Below are 25724 nucleotides of genomic sequence, written 5' to 3' on the forward strand. Positions count from 1 at the left end.
CTGATATTACAAAAATACACAAAATTGATTTTTTTTTCCAAGTGATTACTTAAGAATATTTAAAAAAAAAAATTGCTTAACACTCCCTTAGAATATATGATACATCGAAGGAGGCTATGAAAGGAAGAGGACGACAAGAAATAACGAAGCTGCCCGAGATGATCGACAGATTATACAGTTCATTATAAATAACACATTAAATAAATAAATGTTCTTCTCTTCCTTTGTAGCTCCTTTGATGTATCAATGTAAATCGAAATTGGAGGTTCAAGAGCAAATACATAACCATTTGAAAATACCATAACCATGCCCAAGCTGAACGTAGCACAAATAAACTTCCTTACAACATAACCGAATGTTAATTCGCATGCAACCATTTTATATTATAGAAAGTAAGATACAGAATGTGCAAATATCACTGGACAATAACCAAGCAAATAATCCCTTAGAGGGCGACCATAATCATTAAAATGTTATCAAATTAATTTTATCAAAAACAACAGTCACAGTCAAATGGGCACAGGCGAGTACCTCCAGCATCTGGCTTCCCAAAGCTTAGCTCTTCTTCTGTATAAATAGCTAGTCCGTCGGAGGTTTTCTTCCTTGGTCGAAAAATAGAGTCTGCAAATGGATTTTCTCGAACATCTTGTCTTATCTTCAATTTATCACGTGATTTAGCACTTGAAGCTGAAGCTTTTGCGGGCTTCTCTTTGTCAGCCATCGTATCTTTTTCAGACCTCTTTCTTTTTGTTCTAGCAAATATTTCATCAATCTCACTGCCCATTCTCTTTGGTTTCAAGGATGGTTTCTCTTTTTCTACGACAGGACCACAACATGCTGGTTTAATCTTCTTCTTTGATGAACTCTCTTTCATCATCTTAATGTCATAACGAAATTATGTCAGAAATTAGAAACTTGGCCATTTATGTAAAATATTGTAGATTGATGATTATCAAGGATGGAACAGGAGGGAGAACGGGAACAGGAGCTGCAAGAAGCATGGGATAATAAACACAACATAAGAAGGAGCAATTACAGTAGAATAGCTTCAATGAGGGAAAATAGAATTTTTCTGCTGCCTATGGATGCATGTATTTGATCTCATTTAGCTTTTACTTTCTTGAGAAGGCCCCACCTATATGAATCGCAATGACTATCTTCTTCACTACAAAAGCATATATTTGATCTCATTTAGCTTTCACTTTTTTGAGAAGGTCCCACCTATATGAATAGCAATGACTATCTTCTTGACTACAAATCCCAACAATCCACCTACACCCAGCTCACACTTCCATTACAAATCAATAAGAAATTACACCTATTTATGAGAATAGGCATAACGAAAAATAAAGCCAAAGGAAATAAACTAAGTATTATAATTTCATAAATTCATAAACTCCAACCAAGAACCTGAATCATGCGGACAAAAAACCATAAACTAATCATGCTCGGCATCGTTAACATCCTCATTGCCTACCACTTCAGTTGGCATACTTGTATCATTGCTCGTCTTTTGAAAAATGAGCAAGAACAGCCCAGTATGTTTCCAACTACTCAAGCGACTAACCAAATGCCCAATTGTATTATCTTAAACATAAACACATATATTTTACCATGATCTCATGCATCATACACAAACACATGTAGATGCATATTGGATTTGAATGGTCACTCATAAACTCATATTGATGATTTGTAACTCAATACTGGATGCAATACTAGAGGACATACCGAGAGACTTCAGAAGCTATGCCCCACAAAAGCTTCCAGACGAAAAGATGCAACGACTCAACCAATTCTCACGGATGATGTAATCCCTAATAAATAGACCATCAAGGGAATGAAAAGACCAAGCAGCCTATATCTGTTATGGGCCCAAATCTATTGAGCTCAGTGAGTCCAAGATTATCAAGCCCATTACCGGAAGAGTCAGAGAAAATCCGGCCCAAGATTGTTAACGTATATGTTAGGAGGGGGAAGGGAACACGTGAGAAGTAAGTATAAAAGGAGAGGGGAGGTTGGGTAGTGAGGTATTCAGAAATATTCAGTGAGTAAACTACTAACATTCTGTTAGTGAGAGAGAGAGTGATTGTAACAGCATTCAGTTATTTTTCCTTTACAATATATATTATAATTTCTGTTCAAGTGATCGGAATATACCTCGAAGGCCACAACAATATCCCTTAGCAATGACACTAACCCAACCTAAAGACATTACACATACTAATAAGTAATATCATAATCTATACTGGCAGTCACACATGCAGGATTCAAGTAATACAACAAACAAATGATAAAAATTGAAATTCAAAGTATGAAAGCCCAAAATTTTAAGCATACGACAAATAAATCATAAAAAGAAATAAAACCACATGACCCTATAAACATCACATAAAACACATCAATATCACAAAAATCTATCATTACACACCGACATACTCATTTCACTTCGCTCAGATAATAAGTCTCATTCTTGTGTCCTTTACTTGAAATTTGACTCAAAAAAATTATAAATAATTAGGGATGCTCCCAAACAACATATAAAACATATAACTAGATCTAGACTTCGTTCCATAATCATATATTTTCTAAATTTTCTACAAACTCATCAGCTACTAATTGAATTTACCGAATTTCTATCTTGACTGGCTGATACATAATTTATTTTGTCTAAATAATTAAAAACTCTGAACTGAACTAAATATTATCTGAAACTAGCTCATACACCCCAGAATTTTTTTAAAAAAATTTAGAAAATGGTTTCACTCGTACGATAATCACTTAATTATGGCTTTTCCCAAAAATAACTAAGGCTAGGAGAGAAGGAAGATACAAGGTGTAAAGTGTATTTCATTCCATCGAGTGTCACAAGATCTCTATCACTTGTACATCAAAATTCATGTGCGTACACTTGACATTCTACGGCATTAAACATCTCTACTTTTCACAATTAACACAAAGAACATCAAATGCACTTCCTAACCATATCATATCAGTTATTCAACTTTGAGCAACAAAAGAAGCACAACATAATATAACTCATGGTTCAACACCAAATCTTCTTTTGTTTTTTTTTGTGAATTGTGATTTAACTAATAAATTGCAGAAATATACAACCAAAAGGAACACTTTAAAGGATCCGAACAGGCCTGATTGGTAAAAGTTTCCATGTCTTGACAAACAAACTGAATGGACGGTGTTTAAAAATTGCATCCTACCCAATTAACTCTTCTTTCCACTTACTTCTCCTAGGTGACGCGAGGGGATGATCCCCTAAAAAGAAAACCTATATATTTACTGAAGTTGTTAAAAAAAGGTTTCTTTCCCGGCAAATTATATGAAATCGAGTCTCCCCCATCGCCTCTCAAATACGAACTTGAAAATTTTCGCATATTTCCCCCAATAATTTGACAACAATAAGGAAATAATACCTGATTTCACCACATCACTGCTCATGACAAAATAATTAACTAATACACCATATACAAGAATACAAAATCAAACGAAACATAAAAACAAGAACAGTTTGAACTAAAAGTACTGCCGTTTCTTAACTACAAAACCCTACCGCCGCAATGATTCAAACGAAAAACCAAGATACTCCATAGTTCTAGCCGCATACCCCCAAAATATAACAAGAAAAGCAAACAAAAGTTGCATTATGAAATCGATTGAAACACGTAAATCGTTGTCCAAACATATCATCAACGAACAACGCGAAAGATCATAGTGAAAAATGAAGCGGAGTTTCGAGAAAAAAAAGTGCGTACCAATTTTGATAGCGACCGAGCCTGCGGAGCCAACAGAGTCGAGCTCCAGTTTTTATAATTATGGGTACTCTCGTTTCGTTGAATGGCCCATAAAAGGCGGCCCTGGTTATAATTGGCCCAATCCTTTATTTTCAAGTAAAGTCTCAATTATGCTAAAAAAAATTAAAGTCTTAATTGTTTTAATCCTTAATTAATAGTGATCCCATCTAAAGTATGTGATTGATATTTTATATATATATACTCAGTACAAATACATAGTACGGGAGGAACGGGCAACCTGGCTCCACTCATCACTAGGTGAGGCTGGATTAGTCCTTTATTTTGGTAAATCGATGAATTGTCAACTCAATTCACCTATTTTATGGGCCAATTAAAAAAGTATGAGTGAGACAAAAAAGAGTTGACTTTTTTTAAGAAAAAAAGAGTTGACTTTTGATTATTACATTAACTGCAATTAAACTCTTTGACTTAATTAGTTCTCCTCTTCTCTTTCTTCTTGGTCGACACACATCTTCCCCCAATTAAAATTTACGAGTCATCTGCCCCTTCTTCTCCAAATCGTGATCTGTCGACCCAAAACCAATTTAGTCGACCCAGAATCTACTTTGCGAAAAAGTAAGAGTCCACCCAGAAGAATTGGTCGACCAAATATTATGGGTCGACCAAAAAAAATTGCATAAAGTTAAGAAGCGCTTGGGTCGACCAAAAAACATTGGGTCGATCCTTTTCTTTTTCAAACGAGTCGAAGAAACAAAAGTAATAAATCGAAATAAACGTTAACATTATTAGATTTTTGTCAGACATTTGTCCGATTTAGTTTGTTTAGATTGGAAGGATCTGCGTCGAGGATGGCTGGGAAGAGAAAGACGATTTGCACTGAGAATCGTCGTCGGAAAGGAAATGAAGGAGGTCGACGGAAGAGAAACCTAGTTTGGAGTCGACTGAATGAGATGGATGGATTTAATGTTAAGAGTTTAAGTTAATGGTGTAGTTACGCTTAAACAGATGGACATTTATATAAATTGACTTGTGGATCATTTTTTTAAAATAAGTCACGATCGAGTCCCTTTTCCCTAAATTTCCCCATATTTTATGTGGCAAAGTGGACTGATCCAACAAACGCAGTCCATTTTGACCGCTCTACAAATACATGTGTTAAAGATACTTCTTGTACACTAGAACTTGAAGGGGGTGGTTCGACTACTGGTTCCGTCATTAAAATCGTCGCTAATTAGATTAGCGACGGTTTTTTTCGTCGCTAAAATCGTTGCTAAGACCAAATTTTTTTTGTAGTGATAAAGAAGCCTCAACTCAAAAGTTGAGACCCAAAACTCGTAATCGACAGAACCAATTGGGAATATTTCACCCTACCTTATGGAGCACTACCCCCATGAGGTAATCAAAGGCTCAATTTTAACCACATCTATGTGGGATCCATCAATTCATATGTAGGGTCCACCAAATTCTTTAAAATCAACGGCTCAGATCCTGTGAGGGCACTGCCCCCACAGGTAGCATCGACAGAACCAATTGGGAATATTTCACCCTACCTTATGGGGCACTGCCCCATGAGGTAATCAAAGGTTCAATTTTAACCACATCTATGTGGGGTCCATCAATTCATATGCAGGGTCCACCGGGTCCATCAATTCATGTGCAGGATCCACCAAATTCTTTAAAATCAACTGCTCAGATCCTGGGGCAGTATCCACAGAACCGCATAATTGAGACTTTACTTGAAAAATAAAGGATTGGGCCAATTATAACCAGGGCCGCCTTTTATTGGGCCATTCAACGAAACGAGAGTACTCCCAAAATTATGAAAACGGGAGCTCGACTGTGTTGTCTCCGCAGACTCGGTCGCAATCAAACTTGGTACGCACTTTTTTTCTCGAACCTCTGCTTCATTTTTTACTCTGAACTTTCGCGTTGTTCATTGATGATATGTTTGGAAAACGATTTACGTGTTTCAATCGATTTCATAATGCAACTTTTGTGTGCATTTCTTGTTATATTTTGGGGGCATACGGCTAGAACTATGGAGTATCTTGGTTTTTCGTTTGAATCATTGCGGCGGTAGGGTTTTGTAGTTAAGAAACGGCAGTACTTTTAGTTCAAACTGTTCTTGTTTTTATGTTTCGTTTGATTTTGTATTCTTGTATATGGTGTATTAGTTAATTATTTTGTCATGAGCAGTGATGTGGTGAAATCAGGTATTATTTCCTTATTGTTATCAAATTATTGGGGGAAAATATGCGAAATTTTTTAAGTTCGTATTTGAGAGGCGACGGGGGAGACTCGATTTCATATAATTTGCTGGGAAAGAAACCTTTTTTTTAACAACTTCAGTTAATATATCGGTTTTCTTTTTAGGGGATCATCCTCTCTCGTCACCTAGGATAAATAAGTGGAAAGAAGAGTTAATTGGGTAGGATGCAATTTTTAAACACCGTCCATTCAGTTTGTTTGTCAAGACATGGAAACTTTTACCAATCAAGCCTGTTCGGATCCTTTAAAGTGTTCCTTTTGGCTGTATATTTCTGCAATTTATTAGTTAAATCACAATACACAGAAAAAACAAAAGAAGATTTGGTGTTGAACCATGAGTTATATTATGTTGTGCTTCTTTTGTTGTTCAAAGTTGAATAACTGATATGATATTGTTAGGAAGTGCATTTGATGTTCTTTGTGTTAATTGTGAAAAGTAGAGATGTTTAATGCCGTAGAATGTCAAGTGTACGCACATGAATTTTGATGTACAAGTGATAGAGATCTTGTCACACTCGATGTAATGAAATACACTTTACACCATTAGTGAATTTTAGTAATAGGCTTGTGATACTATTTAAATTTTTTGATACTTTGTGCATTGTAATTTACTAATAATAAATTTAAAAATAATGGAAAAAGATAATTAGTTATATAATCTCAGGTTTCCAAAATTCTAAAAATATGTTATCAGAATTTTAGAAGATTCAGCTTTCCCGATATTCTAGTCTTTAGAAAATATCTTTTTACATGTTCAATTTCAAAATTCTTAAATTCCTCCACTCATATGTTTCGTAACCCTGCTTACTAGGCAAGATATTTTTGCATTAACAAAACAACGTATGTGCATGTGTGTTTATGCTTTATATTTATTTATTCTTGATAGCACACATAAAATATTTATGGCACAATCATCTAACCAATAATAATTGGAATTTTAATTCATAAATTGTAAAATTAAGAAATAACTGTTTTTTTCCCAAATGGAATTGCACTGAATCGGTCGATGAGATTCTATACTGAGTATGTTTTGTTCATTGTACATCCAGTGGTCATCATTAGTCCAAATATGTGGGATTTATTCTTGACCCCGCGAATTTTTTTTCCTAAAACAACGGTGATCATTGGATCTATCCCGAGGATAATGCGTTTATTATGATCGGTTAAACTAAACCAAATTATGCATAATTGAGGTCCATAAATGACTATACCTCACAAAAATCTCACTCTAGAACTCCTCGGCCGTGAAGGAATAAAATTACCCTAATTTTCATGTCTTGGAAAATACATATCTCGTCCTAGATCTAAAGCCCAAACTCCGTATCTTTCCTGGTAAATACATACTTTAGATTCTACTGCAAATCAACATGGGGAAAACCATTTGATCCAGTTTATCTTCAGGCAAATCACAATACGTGTGTTTCAGATTTAGAGGAATAACTCAGAACCCCATTATTTAGATCTATTTCTTGAGGTATAACTCAGAACCCCATTATTTAGATCTATTTCGGATCGTAAGAGGTTATTAACGTTAGGTAATGAATTATTGTGATGTTGAAAATCAATCTGCAAGTTTACAATAGATTTTATGTTACGACCACCACAACGGGACATGCCAAGAAAAGGAGTCTGAGAATTCAAGTTTACAGGAGCCACACCCACGGCTGTTTCAAGCTCATGGATTAGGATTCATGTCGGTGTGTAATGATACATTTTTGTGATATTGATGTGTTTTATGTGATGTTTATAGGGTCATGTGGTTTTATTTCTTTGTATGATTTATTTGTCGTATGCTTAAAATTTTGGCTTTCATACATTAAATTTCAATTTTTATCATTTGTTTGATGTATTACTTGAATCCTGCATGTGTGGTTGCCAGTATAGATTATGATATCACTTATTAGTATGCGTAATGTCTTTAGGTTGGGTTAGTGTCATTGCTAAGGGATATAGGCTGGGTCTTTTTTACAAACATCTAACTTTTCCAAAAAGAAGACGGACAAAAGAGCTAAATCAGGTAAAGATGAAACAAATACCTCAAACAATAATGCTATTGAAGGCTAACTTTCTGTGAAGAAAGATGCTGTGAATGAACAAAAAGATAAATTGCAGAATTCGAGGCAAAAGGGGAGGAAAATCATTGAATATGTCAAAAGGGCTGATGCAATCAACGAGGCAGAGGATGCCTTTGAACGACAAAATGGTATGTAAATGTAATGGTAACCACTACCAACATCATTTGTGAATATATTTGCATATAATTTAACTTTTTGAAACATCTATGTGGTATACCAACCTTCTGTACTTTTTCTTCCATTAATTTTACCCTACCATTCGTTTGATGCTCGAACATGATGATGCATGCGGATATGGTGAAGTCCGAAATCTTCTAGGGAAGGATTGACATCATTCTTTGATAAATGGATTACAGATGATGTGAGGACGTTTTAACTATGTTATTATGAGTGGTCTGTAGGTAGGGATCTGGGATTCCACATTTGAACAGGCTGGGTAATAAAGGTAATGTCTACTCTCTCAAAAGGCCGAGGGATCTTTTGAATATTAGCTAGATTGTTTGCCAATCATGCTCTGTTATTCCTGGAGACTTTTTTTGAGCATTTTAATGATGTCCCTTTTTGGAAAAAGGGGATTCCTGAATATTTGGAGTTTGGAAGCATGCCATATGACCAACCAAAAATAGGAAACACCACCTAGGAGATCCAGTCAACCCTCAGTATCCAGGATCCAAGCACGAGTTTGTGATGGACTTGGCAGAAGCTTATTCCCCTGTACTAGAAGCAGCCCTCGGTAGTCCAAGAAGCCTTGTAATGCAGTGACATTTTTAACAATCATTTGTCTCTCTTGACTCTTATTTTTTTATTCTTATTCCTTTCTCCCCTGCATATTTCTGGACTCAATGCTGGACCCAAGTCACACAACTAAGTTGTATCAGTTAGGTAGTAGAATGGTGTCCAGGTCCAAATTAGGATGTGGCCGTGGAGTGATGGAAATCCGCCGAATCCTGGCTTTTGGGCTGGCTTTGGCCAGTTGCACTGGGAAAATATACATGTCCCTCGTTTGAAAAAATACGACATTTGACTTAAAATTGCGACTTATGATCATATTCGGATTCCGGTATTATAATTCTCAACAGCTTCATGTGTTTTTTAAGCCTTTTGAGGATGTGGACTGGTGGTCAGGAGATGAGGACAATTCCAAAGGAATGAAAAGTATGGATTTATTAAACAATTTGGAGAATTTGTTTTCCTTAAACCTTCTTGATCTGAGTTACGTTTATGTTTTTGATTAGAATGAGTTATGCAATACCATCAGACCAGACCTGGAATTAAGGTACTGCAAGAAAGGATTGATGACTTCATAACAGCACATGAGACACAAGAGGAGCAGGTATTTAATATTTATAGTGCAAATTTTTTAATTTTTTTGAACATCTTTCAAATAAAATATGGTCACGATAAGTTAATTGAAATACACTTTTGTTTTGTAAGCTGAGGAACTCGCTCTCTGGTCTGTCTTTAGATTTTCCTCATTCTTTTTTCTTCCCAAATTTGTATAAATAGTCCTAGCTCATCGATTAATTTTTGGCCCGTGTTTGGTTTTTTCCCTTTTCTGCATCTTGTCACTCTATTTCCTTTTACCATTGATGTAGGCAAGAAAGGAAAGGGAAGCCCAAGCAGCAGAAGGTGGGTGGACTGTTGTTGTACATCATAAAGGTAGGAAAAAGACTACTGAGGCTGAAAGTGGAATTGTTGTTGGTTCTGTTGCCCAAGCTGCTGTTCTAGATAAGATGGCCAAAAAGAAGAGTAAAGACGTTGGTTTAGACTTTTATCGGTTCCAGAGAAGGGAAGCCCACAGAAACGGTATGCTTGAATTCTTTTGCAAAATTCTTTTTACTTGGTAGTTTATGAACCTGGTACTTTTAATTTAAGGGTTACACATCCATATCAACAATGTGATGGACCAGTAATAAGGTTGATGTTTCAATTTTTTTCCCCCCGGGTTGCAGAGATTATGATGTTGCAAAGCAAATTCGAGCAGGACAAAAAGCGGATACAAGAAATGAGAGCTGCCAGGAAATTTAGGCCCTATTGATTGCACTTTTTGGCTTTGTTTGATTTACATCTACCAGTGCATACTTCCATAAACTGTAGCATATTGTAATGGATACACGCTGATTGTCGGATTCCTCTGTTTTGGGTGATTGAAAATTAATTTAGGTTGCGATTACTTTGGAATATATTTTGTAGGATAACTTATAGTGTTATTATTTACAATATAGGTTAAACTAAACCAAATTATGCATAATTGAGGTCCATAAATGACTCTACCTCACAAAAATCTCACTCTAGAACTCCTCGGCCGTGAAGGAATAAAATTACCCTAATTTTCATGTCTTGGAAAATGCATATCTCGTCCTAAAACTAAAGCCCAAACTCCGTATCTTTCCAGGTAAATACATACTTTGGATTCTACTGCAAATCGGGTAAAACCATTTGATCCAGTTTATCTTCAGGCAAATCACAATATGTGTGTTTCAGATTTTGAGGTATAACTCAGAACCCCATTGTTTAGATCTATTTCGGAGTGTAAGAGGTTATTAACTTTAGGCAATGAATTATTGTGATGTTGAAAATGAATCTACAAGTTTACAATAGATTTTATGTTAAGACCACCACAACGGGACATGCCCAGAAAAGGAGTCCGAGAATTCAAGTTTACAAGAGGCACACCCACGGCTGTTTCAAGCATATGGATTAGAATTCTTTTTCCTTATTGTTTTACTTTGAATTTTGATAGGATTTGGTATTTAGTTTTTGGTTTGTTTTTTTTTCCAGTTTGATGTTTATAATCTTTAGAGTATGATGATCTATAACTCTTTTGTATTTATATCCATCTTGCGTTGAATAAAAGATTATCAAAAAAAATTTCCAAACAGAAAGTATTACGAGATCGTGAGGTTCTCTTTATCGAGCCTCGTCACAATTCGTACAAGTGGTCGACAAGGAAGAAAATCTAATAAACTGAAGTGGAATCTAGATTCATCGAATTTCACTGTCAAGAGACATGTTACACGATCCTTTGCTCGAGAACTTAACGTTTTATTTGGACTTTCTGGACTTTCAGGAACATTATTTATTGTAGGATTTTCTTCATCAAAATTCTCGTTCTCATTTTTAGGGTTCGCCTCAAAGTTAACATTTTCTTCAATAGGGTCAAAAAAATCTAGAAATGTATTTGGAAGAATTCGTGGTGCAACATGATACGAAGATGACGGAGGAGCCTCAATATTAACATTATGATAGACTGGATGAATGTATTCTTCTCTGTGAAAAATTGACGACGACTTTTACAAAATCATCGCAAATTGACGACCGTTTATTAATCGTTGCAAATTAGCGACGCACGACTGGTTTTAAAAAATCGTTGCTAATAGCGCGACGTTTAATGAAAAACCGTCGTAAAATTTGGCGACGACTCTTTTTAAACCGTCGCTAAAATATTTTTTTTTGTAGTAATTACTAACTTGAATGATTACGAGTTTTGGGTTTTGTCTTTCGAGTAGGAACACATCTACCAACTTGACTGATTGCTGGATTTTGATGTCGGCATTTGGGTCGGAATACCTCTGCCAACTTGGATTCATGGAGAATTTGAACAAAAAATTATGAATTGTAAGTAATTTTTGAGCCATATTTCATAAAATTAAAAGAAACTTTTACGAAAGGAGTTTTGAATGAAAATTTGACTGTTTATGTGGAGCGGTATAAGTTTATACTTGATGTTGAGGATTGAGAATTCATGAGTTATATTGAGCGCTTTCTTAAAAAAAGGTTTACTTAAAAATATATTTTATAACTGAGTTGAGGAAAAAGGTTGAATGCATGTCTTCTTTTTATTATATATTATCTTGTTATCTCGAAAATAGCTTGAGCCTTTATGCTTACCAGTTTTCATCGATGCAGGTGAAAATGACTGAGGTGGTGTTTGGTGGCAAAAATGAATAGCCCGAGTTGAAGAGCACTTATCAGAGCTTTTTATGTTTCTGCAAAACAAAATTTAGTTATTAGTTAAGAGGATTATTTCATGCCGACGTTTTATTTATTCATTTTTTGTCAAATTTTGATGATGCGTTGAGGTTTAATTTTCTAAATATATACATACGTTGTCCAGGGTATAAAAATTTCTTACTTGTTTACCTTATTCTAAAATAAAGCATATGCTGCCCACAAAAAAAAAAAGAAAACATAACGACATGCCCGGAACATAAAATACATAGGCTAACTAATTTTATTTAGTAAAATTTTTTTTTGAAGGAGAATGTAAAATAACATAATCTGCCCAGAACATAAAATACACGGGCTGCCCACGAAAGTGTAATTTATGTTTTGTGATTGACTAAAACAGAAATATCAGAAGTTAATAATAGACATTATCTATATATGAGTTATGACATCCGAATCGCGTTATAATCACGTTGCTTATTCTCTACTCTCATTATAGAAAATAGTGCTGAAGAGAAATTGAAATATCCTCTCAATAAAAAGAACGCGTAGATCTGGAAGATCGTCACCCATTCTTAAGGAGTAAGGATTATGGCTTCAGGTATGCTTTCGCTTAAGTTTTCAGCAAATTCTTAATAGCTTGGCATGATGGATTCTGTTGTTATATGGATTTTCTCAACAAGTGGTATCAAAGATATTAATGCTTCAATCATTGACATTTGTTTAAACTTTATTAATATTATTTGGATCCAAATTTGGAAAAGAAAATACTAATTGACTTTATTTTTTATATGATTTCAGATTTGGAAAATATTTTATTCGAAAATAGATTTTTCTTGGATTCAGCTGATAGTTTCGAATTACAATTAAGTTTTTTTTTGAAATAAATCTTCAAAAATTCGAAACTACAGGATCGTCGCACAATTTCTACAGCGTTCTAGCGATGAAAAGGGGGCGATTTGCGTAAATATAGTTTTTTTTTCTTGATACCGAGACAATGCCGAGCTCGCGGAGTGCCCATATTGGGTGTGCCTGCACGCACAATCTCTCTAGGCATGCACAAGCGTGATGGGCGTGCCCAGATCTATTAACTTGTCCAAATCGACTCTTACTATGTTTAAAAATGACAATTTTTATATATGATATAAATTCTTTAAAAAATAGACATGTAATTTATTTCTTTTATTAAAAGAAGAGAGAATGGATAGTGTCAAATACAAAAAAGTAACATTACAATATTAACTTAAAAAAATTTCCAAATCAATCTTAAAGTTCTGTGATGTTAATTCATTAACACTGTTTGATGATGCTTAATTACCTCTTATACCAAGCTAAATCCACAACATTAAATATGCTAAAAAAATATTTATTTTATATGTAATCTAATGTGGCTTAATGAAACTAAGTATACAATAATGAATAAATTATTCGTCTTTAATTTACAATAAAGCTTTATATTCCTTAGCTAAAATTGATTTATGTCTTTATATACTTTTAGCTTGAAACAATTAGATTAGCTATATATATTTTGACCAACTTATAGAAATTAAAGAATAATATTGCAAAATTTTAAAATATAATTTCTCTGTTTTGGTCCTAGTTTCATCAGATATATACATTTAAATTAAATATTTTTAAGAACTAAAAATTTATTTAATTTGAAAAAAATAATACTTATTATGTTTTAAAATGATCATATTCATATGATTTATGATACTTAAGAATATGCTTTTTTATTCTATTAAAAGAAGAGAGAATAAAATAACATCCTTCCATTATAAACTTCAGAAAGTTTCCAAAGCAATATTAAAGCTCTCTACTATTCTTTTCTTTTAAACTTTTTCCTCACCTAATATATTTATATATTTAAATACTTTTAATTAATTTTATATCTCAAGAGTATACCTTTCTTTTATTAAAAGAAGAGAAAATAAAAAGTGTCCATTACAAAAAAGGAAAAAAATAAATAAATAAATAGCAAATAATATTCAATTTATTTTGGTGGATTGGCGATAGAATAGTTCTCGCTTCACATATAACACGTTTGAATTGGTCGGTGTCATTTCGGTTGAGATTTTGAATATGAAATTTGAAATGATATCAAATATTGATTTATTTCTCCAAACTACTGTTGGAAATGTCTAACTTGATATATAATGAATATGAATTTAGTCCGTCCAAACAAGTCAAATAATTTGAAATCATGAATTTAAAATCTACGGATTTCAAAAATAACAACTTTTTTCATTGTTTGCTATATAAGAAACTTATCATTGTGATATCGACAACAGTAATGATCTGATACGAAACTAAATCTCAAACAAATAAAAGATTATCTGAAACTTATTATCTAAAATATAGTAAAGTAATGTGTTTATGTTTTATCAATAGCTATATAATGATTGTTTGATAATAGTAATAATAATAATTATTATTATATAATAATCTAGCTACAATAAAATGTGCTTTTGTGTTATAAATTTTTTTAAAAAGATAAAATAAAAGAGGTCTAGAACAAACATAACCCACACTAGTAACCGACGCACAACGAATAATAAACAATATTATAAGAAAGTAATCTATTTCATATTTTAGGGTAATAAAAATAGACCATATGTTAAATAATAAATTGATACATTCAAGTTTCTCTATTTTTCAGTCATGTTTCCTTCATAAACATCCAATATTTTGGGAAAAGAAAATAATGGCAAAATATATTCAAACCATTTGAACAAGTGATCAAAAAAACTTGATATGAAAAGGAAGTCTAATCTAACAAAAAGGGCTTCAGTTTCCCGCGAGATGGAACAATTGCATCAGAAGATCGATATCCACAATCTAAATGAATCCAAAAATCACAGTCTGCGCAGTGTAAGGCCGCCCCATCTTCAAAGCCCTGGATTATTTTGTGGCAATATCCACAGGTTTGAGTGCAAGCACTCATCGTCCTTACCAAAGTCAATGGATGATCACTGTGACAAGGAACTTTCATAGTGCCACCAAACTTGATTCCTGAATATTCCCCTGTTGAAGGAATGCACTTAACATGGAATGACTGGTCACATTCGGTACAATGATAGAACCAATACATGGGATCAATATGTTCTTCACAGAATTCGCAAAGGGGGTCATCAGAGTGGTGTTGGGAATTAGAAGATGCATATGTTAGAGTGAGGGGATGTTTATCGAATTTGTGGGTGACTGTTTTAGGAAGACGAGCGCAATCAATGTGTATGGCCCATTTACATACACTACAGTGGTATGAGTATCTACTTTTCATTTTACCACAACATGATATACGTGTGTTACGAACACGATAATGAATTAGTATAAGCGGGTGTTGGTCGTGTGAATCATGCTTGATGATTATCGGAGCAAAGGCACAATCAATATCAACATCTCTCCCACCTCTAAATGTGTATCCAATTCCGTTGTTGTACTTTCCGCAGCGATAACATTTAAACAATCGAAAGAATCCATCCCATCTTGTGGAAGCTAGGCTGCCTGGGTCTGATTCGTTGAACGATGAGTGTTTGATAGAAAGGGGCAAATTTGCACAAAATTTGTGGAGGAGAAAATTGCATTCAGATTGAGCACTGCAATTGTAATATGGAGGTGAAATGGGCTTAACGCATGCGTTGCAGATTGATTCCTGTGCAGTACTGCCATCTGTCAAGACCAAAGAATGAGCGTGATACTTTTCCAACATGTCCTTAGAATCGCTCTCCTTTATAGCCAACTCCTTCACTCTTGTACGCATTATCAAACTATGAAATGTATCGCCTAACATCGTCGGCAGATGAAGTACTGCACCTGCAGTTTTTGTCATAAAAAATGTGTATGTGTATGTTGTTTTATGCGATAAATTCATATATCGGAAATGAGATATAAGTAAATTTAGTTACCCGAGTCCTTCATATGTGATGTTGTGCAATCCACGTGAGCGATAACATAGCAAATCAAACAATAATAAAGTCCAAACCTTTTTAATGCCATTTCTCCACAAAATAAACATTTGAGATCTTCAATAAAGAGGCCTAACAAGGCTGCAGCAGAATAGAAGAGGGAGAGATGGTGTTCATGTTCTTCGACTTTCACTAAGATGGGTGACAAGGCACAATCCTGGTGAATCCAAAAATCACATTGGTGACATGAGAAGAAATAGCCCTTATGATCTCTCCCACAAACATCACATAGCAGCAAAGCCTCCTTACGCATAGCTACCATGGGGTGTTGGGGGTGGCTAATGTGTTTTATTTGGATATCCAATGGAGAACCACACTGAGGGTGGAGAACAAATTCACATTTGGAGCAGTGGTAGGCGAAATTCTTGCACAATTTCCCACAATCACCGCACCTACAGTTATCATCACGTGGCTTTGCGAGCAAATCAAGAGAGTGCTTTTCAACAGGACCATAATCACCACGGAAATAATGATGCAATTTGTGGGGAAGCTGTGAGCAAGCTTGGTGGAGGTAAAAGCTGCAATCTTGAATGGTACACAAGTAATAGGGGCTGGATAGCAAACGCAACCCACACGCGTTGCAGCAGTGAGGAATCTCCTCCTCTAATTCGTTGAAAATCAATGGATGCTCATGAGCAAAATGATCCTTCTCTCTTTCCATCATGAATTATGTTTTCTATTTCTTTTTGACGATTGAATCACAGATTGTGTTGGTATATATAGCCATTAAATAACCAACTTTATTCTTGGAGTATCATATAAGCAAACTTTACTTCGTTTTAACGTTTTGTTTTAAAGTTTTTTGACTGGATAATCGCCTTTGGGTAGTTTACTGATTTTTTTATTCACTAGCAAGAAGCTTTGCATGTTGATATCTATTAAATATTATATAAATATGAAAATTATTCCTAATAATATATATAATGATGTTCTTCATGCTATTTATATTATTTTAAACACGTCTTCTATAGTAGTATAAATAGGATTTAGATCCTCTACTGTGTTGAAAATACATGCATTTTTACACGAGATGATCACATGATCATCTTGTGGACTTCACATCATATGAGATAAATTTAAAAAGTTGTCAGATTTACGTGTAAAAAGTACACAACACTAAGTGCTGTGTTTTCAACACAGTAGAGGATCCGAATCCGTATAAATATGGATAAAGATTTTGAAATAATTAGTTCCTTTATTATGACAGTGCAAAAATTATGTACATTTCTTTTCATTGCTATATTTGTCACAATTATATATAGCTCATTATGTACTCAATTCATATTATTGTCTTTTTATTAAATTCATATAACCACATAATCCATTATGCCAAGTCATTAAGAATTTGACTGAAAACTTAAGCGAAAGCGTACCTGAAGTCATATTCCTTACTCCTTAAGAATGGGTGATGATCTTCCAGACCTATGCGTTCCTTTTCTTGAGATAATCCTTCAGTTTCTCTTCAGAACGCGCGATTCGGATACCATAACTCATATATAGATAATGTCTATTATTAACTTCTGATATTTATGTTTCAGCACATCACAAAACATAAATTATACTTTTGTGGGCAGCCTGTATTTAATGTTCCGGGCAGGTTATGTTATTTTACACGCTTCTTCAAAAAATTTAAATAAATAAAAACAGTCATCGTATGTATTTTATGTTCCGGGCATGTCATTTTATTTTCTTTTTTCGTGGACAATATGTGCTTTCTTTTAGATTTCGAGAAACAAGTAAGAAATTTTTATAACCTGGGCAGCATGTGTAATATATTTAGAAAACTCGTGCGAAAATGTAAATTTTGAATTGAGTCGAGTAAACATTTGAATGCATGGAGGAAAGGAAGTTTATGACAGTTTTTGTTGTGATGTGGATTGTTTTATTGATTGTGGTAAATTTTGTTTGATTACGGTTTTTAGGTATATATATATATATATAGGCCTAAACACACAATTCATAATAAATTTTTACAAAATAAAATTTGAAAGCTTCAATCTCCAATAACATAAAAATAAACGTCTTCTTAAACAAAAATAACCTCAACGCATCCTCATAATTTGCACAAAAATGAATAAATAAAACTTTGGCATGGAATAATCCTCTTAACTAATAAATAAATAAATTTTTGTTTTGTAGAAACATAAAAAGCTCGGATAAGTGCTCTCCAACTCAGACCGTCCATTCTTGCCAGCAAACACCACTTCAGTCCTTTTCACTTGCATTGATTAAAACTGGTAAGCGTAGAGGTTCAAGCTGTTTCTGAGATAACATATGATAAAAAAAAAAAAAGACATGCATTCAACCTTTTTCATCAACTCAGTTATAAAATATATTTTTAAGTAAACTTTTTTAGGAAAGCATTCAATATAACTCATGAATTCTCAATCCTTAACATCAAGCGTAAACTTATATCGCTCCACATAAATGGTCAAGTTTTCCTTCAAAACTTTTTCGTAAAAGTTTCCTTTAATTTATGAAATATGGCTAAAAAATTACTTACGGTTCATAAATTTTTGTTCAAATTCTCAATGAATCCAAGTTGGCAGAGATATCTCGACCCAAATGCCGATATCAAAAGCCAGTAATCAGTCAAGTTGGTATATGTGTTCCTACTCGAAAGCCAAAACCCAAAACTCGTAATCATTCAAGTTGGTAAAGATGCCTCGACTCAAAAGTTAAGACTCAAAACCCGTAATCAGTCATAACTTTGCTACAATCATAAAAAAAAATCTTTAAAATTTTCATTAATCATTTGCGTCCTTTTTTAAAAAAAATTCATTGTTATTTGATGATATATATATTAAAATTTTAACTTGAATCCAAATTTATATTTAGATGATACCTAATCAATCGAATATCATTGAAGTTAATCAGTTAGGAAATCATATTCATATAAAAAATATTTATAATTTAAACGCATCTTATTTACTACCGAAAGTTACTTCTTCACTATCACTTAAAGAGGTGGTTCGGTTACCAACAAAGATATCTCATTATTTCACAAGAAATCTTCGACGTCTCTACTGTCTGATAGCTTAAGCATCTAGAAGAGAGATTTCACTTTTCCAAGCCACAAATCTTCATCAATTGCATAATATTAAGAAATATAAAAATTTTATATTTGATCTTCTATCCGAAAAGATGACGAAACCGGTAGCCGAACCGCCCCCTTGAAGTGCTAGTGTTCAAGAAGTATCTTTAACACGTGTATTTGTAGATAGGTCAAAATGGATTACGCCTATTGGATCAGTCCACTTTGCCACATGAAACATGTAAATTGAGTTGACAATTACTCGATTTACCAAAATAAAGAACAGATCCAGCCTCACCTAGTGATGAGTCGAGCCATGTTGCCTCCAGTACTATGCATTTGTACTAAGTATATATATAAAAACAAAAATATCAATGACATAATTTAGATGGGATCACTATTAATTAAGGATTAAAACAATTAAGACTTTACTTTTTTTAGCATAATTGAGACTTTACTTGAAAAATAAAGGATTGGGCCAATTATAACCAGGGCCGCCTTTTATTGGGCCATTCAACGAAACGAGAGTACTCCCAAAATTATGAAAACGGGAGCTCGACTGTGTTGTCTCCGCAGACTCGGTCGCAATCAAACTTGGTACGCACTTTTTTTCTCGAACCTCTGCTTCATTTTTTACTCTGAACTTTCGCGTTGTTCATTGATGATATGTTTGGAAAACGATTTACGTGTTTCAATCGATTTAATAATGCAACTTTTGTGTGCATTTCTTGTTATATTTTGGGGGTATACGGCTAGAACTATGGAGTATCTTGGTTTTTCGTTTGAATTATTGCGGCGGTAGGGTTTTGTAGTTAAGAAACGGCAGTACTTTTAGTTCAAACTGTTCTTGTTTTTATGTTTCGTTTGATTTTGTATTCTTGTATATGGTGTATTAGTTAATTATTTTGTCATGAGCAGTGATGTGGTGAAATCAGGTATTATTTCCTTATTGTTATCAAATTATTGGGGGAAAATATGCGAAATTTTTTAAGTTCGTATTTGAGAGGCGATGGGGGAGACTCGATTTCATATAATTTGCTGGGAAAGAAACCTTTTTTTCACAACTTCAGTTAATATATCGGTTTTCTTTTTAGGGGATCATCCTCTCTCGTCACCTAGGAGAAATAAGTGGAAAGAAGAGTTAATTGGGTAGGATGCAATTTTTAAACACCGTCCATTCAGTTTGTTTGTCAAGAAATGGAAACTTTTACCAATCAAGCCTGTTCGGATCCTTTAAAGTGTTCCTTTTGGCTGTATATTTCTGCAATTTATTAGTTAAATCACAATACACAGAAAAAACAGAAGAAGATTTGGTGTTGAACCATGAGTTATATTATGTTGTGCTTCTTTTGTTGCTCAAAGTTGAATAACTGATATGATATTGTTAGGAAGTGCATTTGATGTTTTTTGTGTTAATTGTGAAAAGTAGAGATGTTTAATGCCGTAGAATGTCAAGTGTACGCACATGAATTTTGATGTACAAGTGATAGAGATCTTGTCACACTCGATGTAATGAAATACACTTTACACCATTAGTGAATTTTAGTTATAGGCTTGTGATACTATTTAAATTTTTTGATACTTTGTGCATTTTAATTTACTAATAATAAATTTAAAAATAATGGAAAAAGATAATTAGTTATATAATCTCAGGTTTCCAAAATTCTAAAAATATGTTATCAGAATTTTAGAAGATTCAGCTTTCCCGATATTCTAGTCTTTAGGAAATATCTTTTTACATGCTCAATTTCAAAATTCTTAAATTACTCCACTCATATGTTTCGTAACCCTGCTTACTAGGCAAGATATTTTTGCATTAATAAAATGTATGTGCATGTGTGTTTATGCTTTATATTTATTTATTCTTGATAGCACACATAAAATATTTATGGCACAATCATCGAACCAATAATAATTGGAATTTTAATTCATAAATTGTAAAATTAAGAAATAACTGTTTTTTTCCCAAATGGAATTGCACTGAATCGGTCGATGAGATTCTATACTGAGTATGTTTGGTTCATTGTACATCCAGTGGTCATCATTAGTCCAAATATGTGGGATTTATTCTTGACCCCACGAATTTTTTTTTCTAAAACAACGGTGATCATTGGATCTATCCTGAGGATAATGCGTTTATTATGATAGGTTAAAACTAAACCAAATTATGCATAATTGAGGTCCATAAATGACTCTACCTCACAAAAATCTCACTCTAGAACTCCTCGGCCGTGAAGGAATAAAATTACCCTAATTTTCATGTCTTGGAAAATACATATCTCGTCCTAGATCTAAAGCCCAAACTCCGTATCTTTCCTGGTAAATACATACTTTAGATTCTACTGCAAATCAACACAGGGAAAACCATTTGATCCAGTTTATCTTCAGGCAAATCACAATACGTGTGTTTCAGATTTTGAGGAATAACTCAGAACCCCATTATTTAGATCTATTTCTTGAGGTATAACTCAGAACCCCATTATTTAGATCTATTTCGGATCGTAAGAGGTTATTAACTTTAGGTAATGAATTATTGTGATGTTGAAAATCAATCTGCAAGTTTACAATAGATTTTATGTTACGACCACCACAACGGGACATGCCCAGAAAAGGAGTCTGAGAATTCAAGTTTACAAGAGCCACACCCACGGCTGTTTCAAGCTCATGGATTAGGATTCATGTCGGTGTGTAATGATACATTTTTGTGATATTGATGTGTTTTATGTGATGTTTATAGGGTCAGGTGGTTTTATTTCTTTGTATGATTTATTTGTCGTATGCTTAAAAATTTGACTTTCATACATTAAATTTCAATTTTTATCATTTGTTTGTTGTATTACTTGAATCCTGCATGTGTGGTTGCCAGTATAGATTATGATATCACTTATTAGTATGCGTAATGTCTTTAGGTTGGGTTAGTGTCATTGCTAAGGGATATAGGCTGGGTCTTTTTTACAAACATCTAACTTTTCCAAAAAGAAGACGGACAAAAGAGCTAAATCAGGTAAAGATGAAACAAATACCTCAAACAATAATGCTATTGAAGGCTAACTTTCTGTGAAGAAAGATGCTGTGAATGAACAAAAAGATAAATTGCAGAATTCGAGGCAAAAAGGGAGGAAAATAATTGAATATGTCAAAAGGGCTGATGCAATCAACGAGGCAGAGGATGCCTTTGAACGACAAAATGGTATGTAAATGTAATGGTAACCACTACCAACATCATTTGTGAATATATTTGCATATAATTTAACTTTTTGAAACATCTTTGTAGTATACCAACCTTCTGTACTTTTTCTTCCATTAATTTTACCCTCCCATTCGATTGATGCTCGAACATGATGATGCATGCGGATATGGTGAAGTCCGAAATCTTCTAGGGAAGGATTGACATCATTCTTTGATAAATGGATTACAGATGATGTGAGGACGTTTTAACTATGTTATTATGAGTGGTCTGTAGGTAGGGATCTGGGATTCCACATTTGAACAGGCTGGGTAATAAAGGTAATGTCTACTCTCTCAAAAGGCCGAGGGATCTTTTGAATATTAGCTAGATTGTTGTCCAATTGTGCTCTGTTATTCCTGGAGACTTTTTTTGAGCATTTTAATGATGTCCCTTTTTGGAAAAAGGGGATTCCTGAATATTTGGAGTTTGGAAGCATGCCATATGACCAACCAAAAATAGGAAACACTGCCTAGGAGATCCAGTTAACCCTCAGTATCCAGGATCCAAGCACGAGTTTGTGATGGACTTGGCAGAAGCTTATTCCCCTGTACTAGAAGCAGCCCTCGGTAGTCCAAGAAGCCTTGTAATGTAGTGACATTTTTAACAATCATTTGTCTCTCTTAACTCTTATTTTTTTACTCTCATTCCTTTCTCCCCTGCATATTTCTGGACTCAATGCTGGACCCAAGTCACACAACTAAGTTGTATCAGTTAGGTAGTAGAATGGTGTCCAGGTCCAAATTAGGATGTGGCCGTGGAGTGATGGAAATCCGCCGAATCCTGGCTTTTGGGCTGGCTTTGGCCAGTTGCACTGGGAAAATATACATGTCCCTCGTTTGAAAAATACGACATTTGACTTAAAATTGCGACTTATGATCATATCCGGTTTCCGGTATTATAATTATCAACAGCTTCATGTGTTTTTTAAGCCTTTTGAGGATGTGGACTGGTGGTCAATCATGACCTACTTGTTTTGTGAACTCTGGGTGTGTGATTTTGATGACCTGTTACATATTGGAGCACGTGGACTCATAATTTGAATCTGATCAAATTAAGATTGATTTCGTATTCGATACTTCTGCCTCTAAAATATAACGAAAAAAGCTATATTAGTGTCAATACTCCATACGTATATAGACATTGAACTGCAAAACGATGTGATTGTCATTTTGTCAGATGAGGAAATGGCTTTGACTACAAAGCTGGAAAGCAAAGATCATGATATAAACTCTACAGGACTTGATGAGGCTGATACAAGAAGCTTCAAATCTAGTGGTAACTGATTGCACTAGCTACTAATCTTCATTATGACCATGCCTTTCTGGCGTACCCTCGACTTTATGCTATCATATTAGTACTGGAAAAAATAATTGTGGACTTTGTTTTTTCTAATGGTAGGAAAGCCAAAAATGTCTGCAAAACAGAAAAAGAGAAAGTTACTGGGTAAAGAATCATCACAGGATGATTTGCTTAAGAAGAAAGGAAATGTTGCAGTTGATGAAGTTGATCAGATGTCCTCAGGAGATGAGGACAATTCCAAAGGAATGAAAAGTATGGATTTATTAAACAATTTGGAGAATTTGTTTCCTTAAACCTTCTTGATCTGAGTTAAACGTTTATGTTTTTTATTAGAATGGGTTATGCAATACCATCAGACCAGACCTGGAATTAAGGTACTGCAAGAAAGGATTGATGACTTCATAACAGCACATGAGGCACAAGAGGAGCAGGTATTTAATATTTATAGTGCAAATTTTTTAAATTTTTTTTAACATCTTTCAAATAAAATATGGTCACGATAAGTTAATTGAAATACACTTTTGTTTTGTAAGCTGAGGAACTCGCTCTCTGGTCTGTCTTTAGATTTTCCTCATTCTTTTTTCTTCCCAAATTTGTATAAATAGTCCTAGCTCATCGATTAATTTTTGGCCCGTGTTTGGTTTTTTCCCTTTTCTGCGTCTTGTCACTCTATTTCCTTTTACCATTGATGTAGGCAAGAAAGGAAAGGGAAGCCCAAGCAGCAGAAGGTGGGTGGACTGTTGTTGTACATCATAAAGGTAGGAAAAAGACTACTGAGGCTGAAAGTGGAATTGTTGTTGGTTCTGTTGCCCAAGCTGCTGTTCTAGATAAGATGGCCAAAAAGAAGAGTAAAGACGTTGGTTTAGACTTTTATCGGTTCCAGAGAAGGGAAGCCCACAGAAAAGGTATGCTTGAATTCTTTTGCAAAATTCTTTTTACTTGGTAGTTTATGAACCTGGTACTTTTAAATTAAGGGTTACACATCCATATCAACAATGTGATGGACCAGTAATAAGGTTGATGTTTCATTTTTTTTTCCCCCGGGTTGCAGAGATTATGATGTTGCAAAGCAAATTCGAGCAGGACAAAAAGCGGATACAAGAAATGAGAGCTGCCAGGAAATTTAGGCCCTATTGATTGCACTTTTTGGCTTTGTTTGATTTGCATCTACCAGTGCATACTTCCATAAACTGTAGCATATTGTAATGGATACACGCTGATTGTCGGATTCCTCTGTTTTGGGTGATTGAAAATTAATTTAGGTTGCGATTACTTTGGAATATATTTTGTAGGATAGCTTACAGTGTTATTATTTACAATATAGGTTAAACTAAACCAAATTATGCATAATTGAGGTCCATAAATGACTCTACCTCACAAAAATCTCACTCTAGAACTCCTCGGCCGTGAAGGAATAAAATTACCCTAATTTTCATGTCTTGGAAAATACATATCTCGTCCTAAAACTAAAGCCCAAACTCCGTATCTTTCCTGGTAAATACATACTTTGGATTCTACTGCAAATCAACAAGGAGAAAACCATTTGATCCAGTTTATCTTCAGGCAAATCACAATATGTGTGTTTCAGATTTTGAGGTATAACTCAGAACCCCATTGTTTAGATCTATTTCGGAGTGTAAGAGGTTATTAACTTTAGGCAATGAATTATTGTGATGTTGAAAATGAATCTACAAGTTTACAATAGATTTTATGTTAAGACCACCACAACGGGACATGCCCAGAAAAGGAGTCCGAGAATTCAAGTTTACAAGAGGCACACCCACGGCTGTTTCAAGCACATGGATTAGAATTCTTTTTCCTTATTGTTTTACTTTGAATTTTGATAGGATTTGGTATTTAGTTTTTGGTTTGTTCTTTTTTCCAGTTTGATGTTTATGATCTTTAGAGTATGATGATCTATGACTCTTTTGCATTTATATCCATCTTGCGTTGAATAAAAGATTATAAAAAAAAAATTTCAAACAGAAAGTATTACGAGATCGTGAGGTTCTTTTTATCGAGCCTCGTCACAATTCGTACAAGTGATCGACAAGGAAGAAAATCTAATAAACTGAAGTGGAATCTAGATTCATCGAATTTCACTGTCAAGAGACATGTTACACGATCCTTTGCTCG

The 25724-nt window shown here is 34.2% G+C and overlaps 5 protein-coding genes across 5 annotated transcripts in view; 3 read left to right on the top strand and 2 right to left on the bottom strand.

Annotated features, from left to right (window-relative positions):
* Nucleotides 1–353: 353 nt before the first annotated feature.
* On the bottom strand, nt 354–3892 carry LOC140976272 (uncharacterized). Its single transcript, XM_073440294.1, has 2 exons — nt 3771–3892; nt 354–877 (listed from the first exon to the last, which is right to left on the bottom strand). The coding sequence occupies exon 2, from the start codon at nt 875–877 to the stop codon at nt 491–493; it is 387 nt and encodes a 128-aa protein (XP_073296395.1). The 5' UTR covers nt 3771–3892; the 3' UTR covers nt 354–490.
* Nucleotides 3893–5628: 1736 nt separating this feature from the next.
* Nucleotides 5629–24860, top strand: LOC140976275 (uncharacterized). Its single transcript, XM_073440301.1, has 8 exons — nt 5629–5645; nt 7961–8055; nt 8151–8241; nt 23466–23564; nt 23688–23840; nt 23922–24019; nt 24283–24493; nt 24640–24860. Exons 4-8 carry the CDS (start codon nt 23474–23476, stop codon nt 24723–24725), a joined length of 639 nt encoding a protein of 212 aa, XP_073296402.1. The 5' UTR covers nt 5629–5645; nt 7961–8055; nt 8151–8241; nt 23466–23473; the 3' UTR covers nt 24726–24860.
* LOC140976274 (uncharacterized) lies at nt 8274–10286 on the top strand. The gene is made up of 4 exons (XM_073440300.1): nt 8274–9268; nt 9349–9446; nt 9709–9919; nt 10066–10286. The coding sequence occupies exons 2-4, from the start codon at nt 9357–9359 to the stop codon at nt 10149–10151; spliced, it is 387 nt and encodes a 128-aa protein (XP_073296401.1). The 5' UTR covers nt 8274–9268; nt 9349–9356; the 3' UTR covers nt 10152–10286.
* LOC140976468 (uncharacterized) lies at nt 14679–17002 on the bottom strand. Its single transcript, XM_073440629.1, has 2 exons — nt 15967–17002; nt 14679–15874 (listed from the first exon to the last, which is right to left on the bottom strand). The coding sequence occupies exons 1-2, from the start codon at nt 16688–16690 to the stop codon at nt 14829–14831; spliced, it is 1770 nt and encodes a 589-aa protein (XP_073296730.1). The 5' UTR covers nt 16691–17002; the 3' UTR covers nt 14679–14828.
* Nucleotides 19549–25724, top strand: part of LOC140976273 (F-box protein At5g07610-like) — a 34598-nt gene continuing 28422 nt past the window's right edge. The window contains exon 1 of the mRNA XM_073440296.1: nt 19549–19657. The gene's annotated coding sequence lies outside the window, so the exon portion shown is untranslated. The remainder of the gene's footprint in view (nt 19658–25724) is intronic.

This window comes from Primulina huaijiensis, chromosome 5 (assembly GCF_012295235.1).
Source record: "Primulina huaijiensis isolate GDHJ02 chromosome 5, ASM1229523v2, whole genome shotgun sequence".
NCBI lineage: Eukaryota > Viridiplantae > Streptophyta > Magnoliopsida > Lamiales > Gesneriaceae > Primulina > Primulina huaijiensis.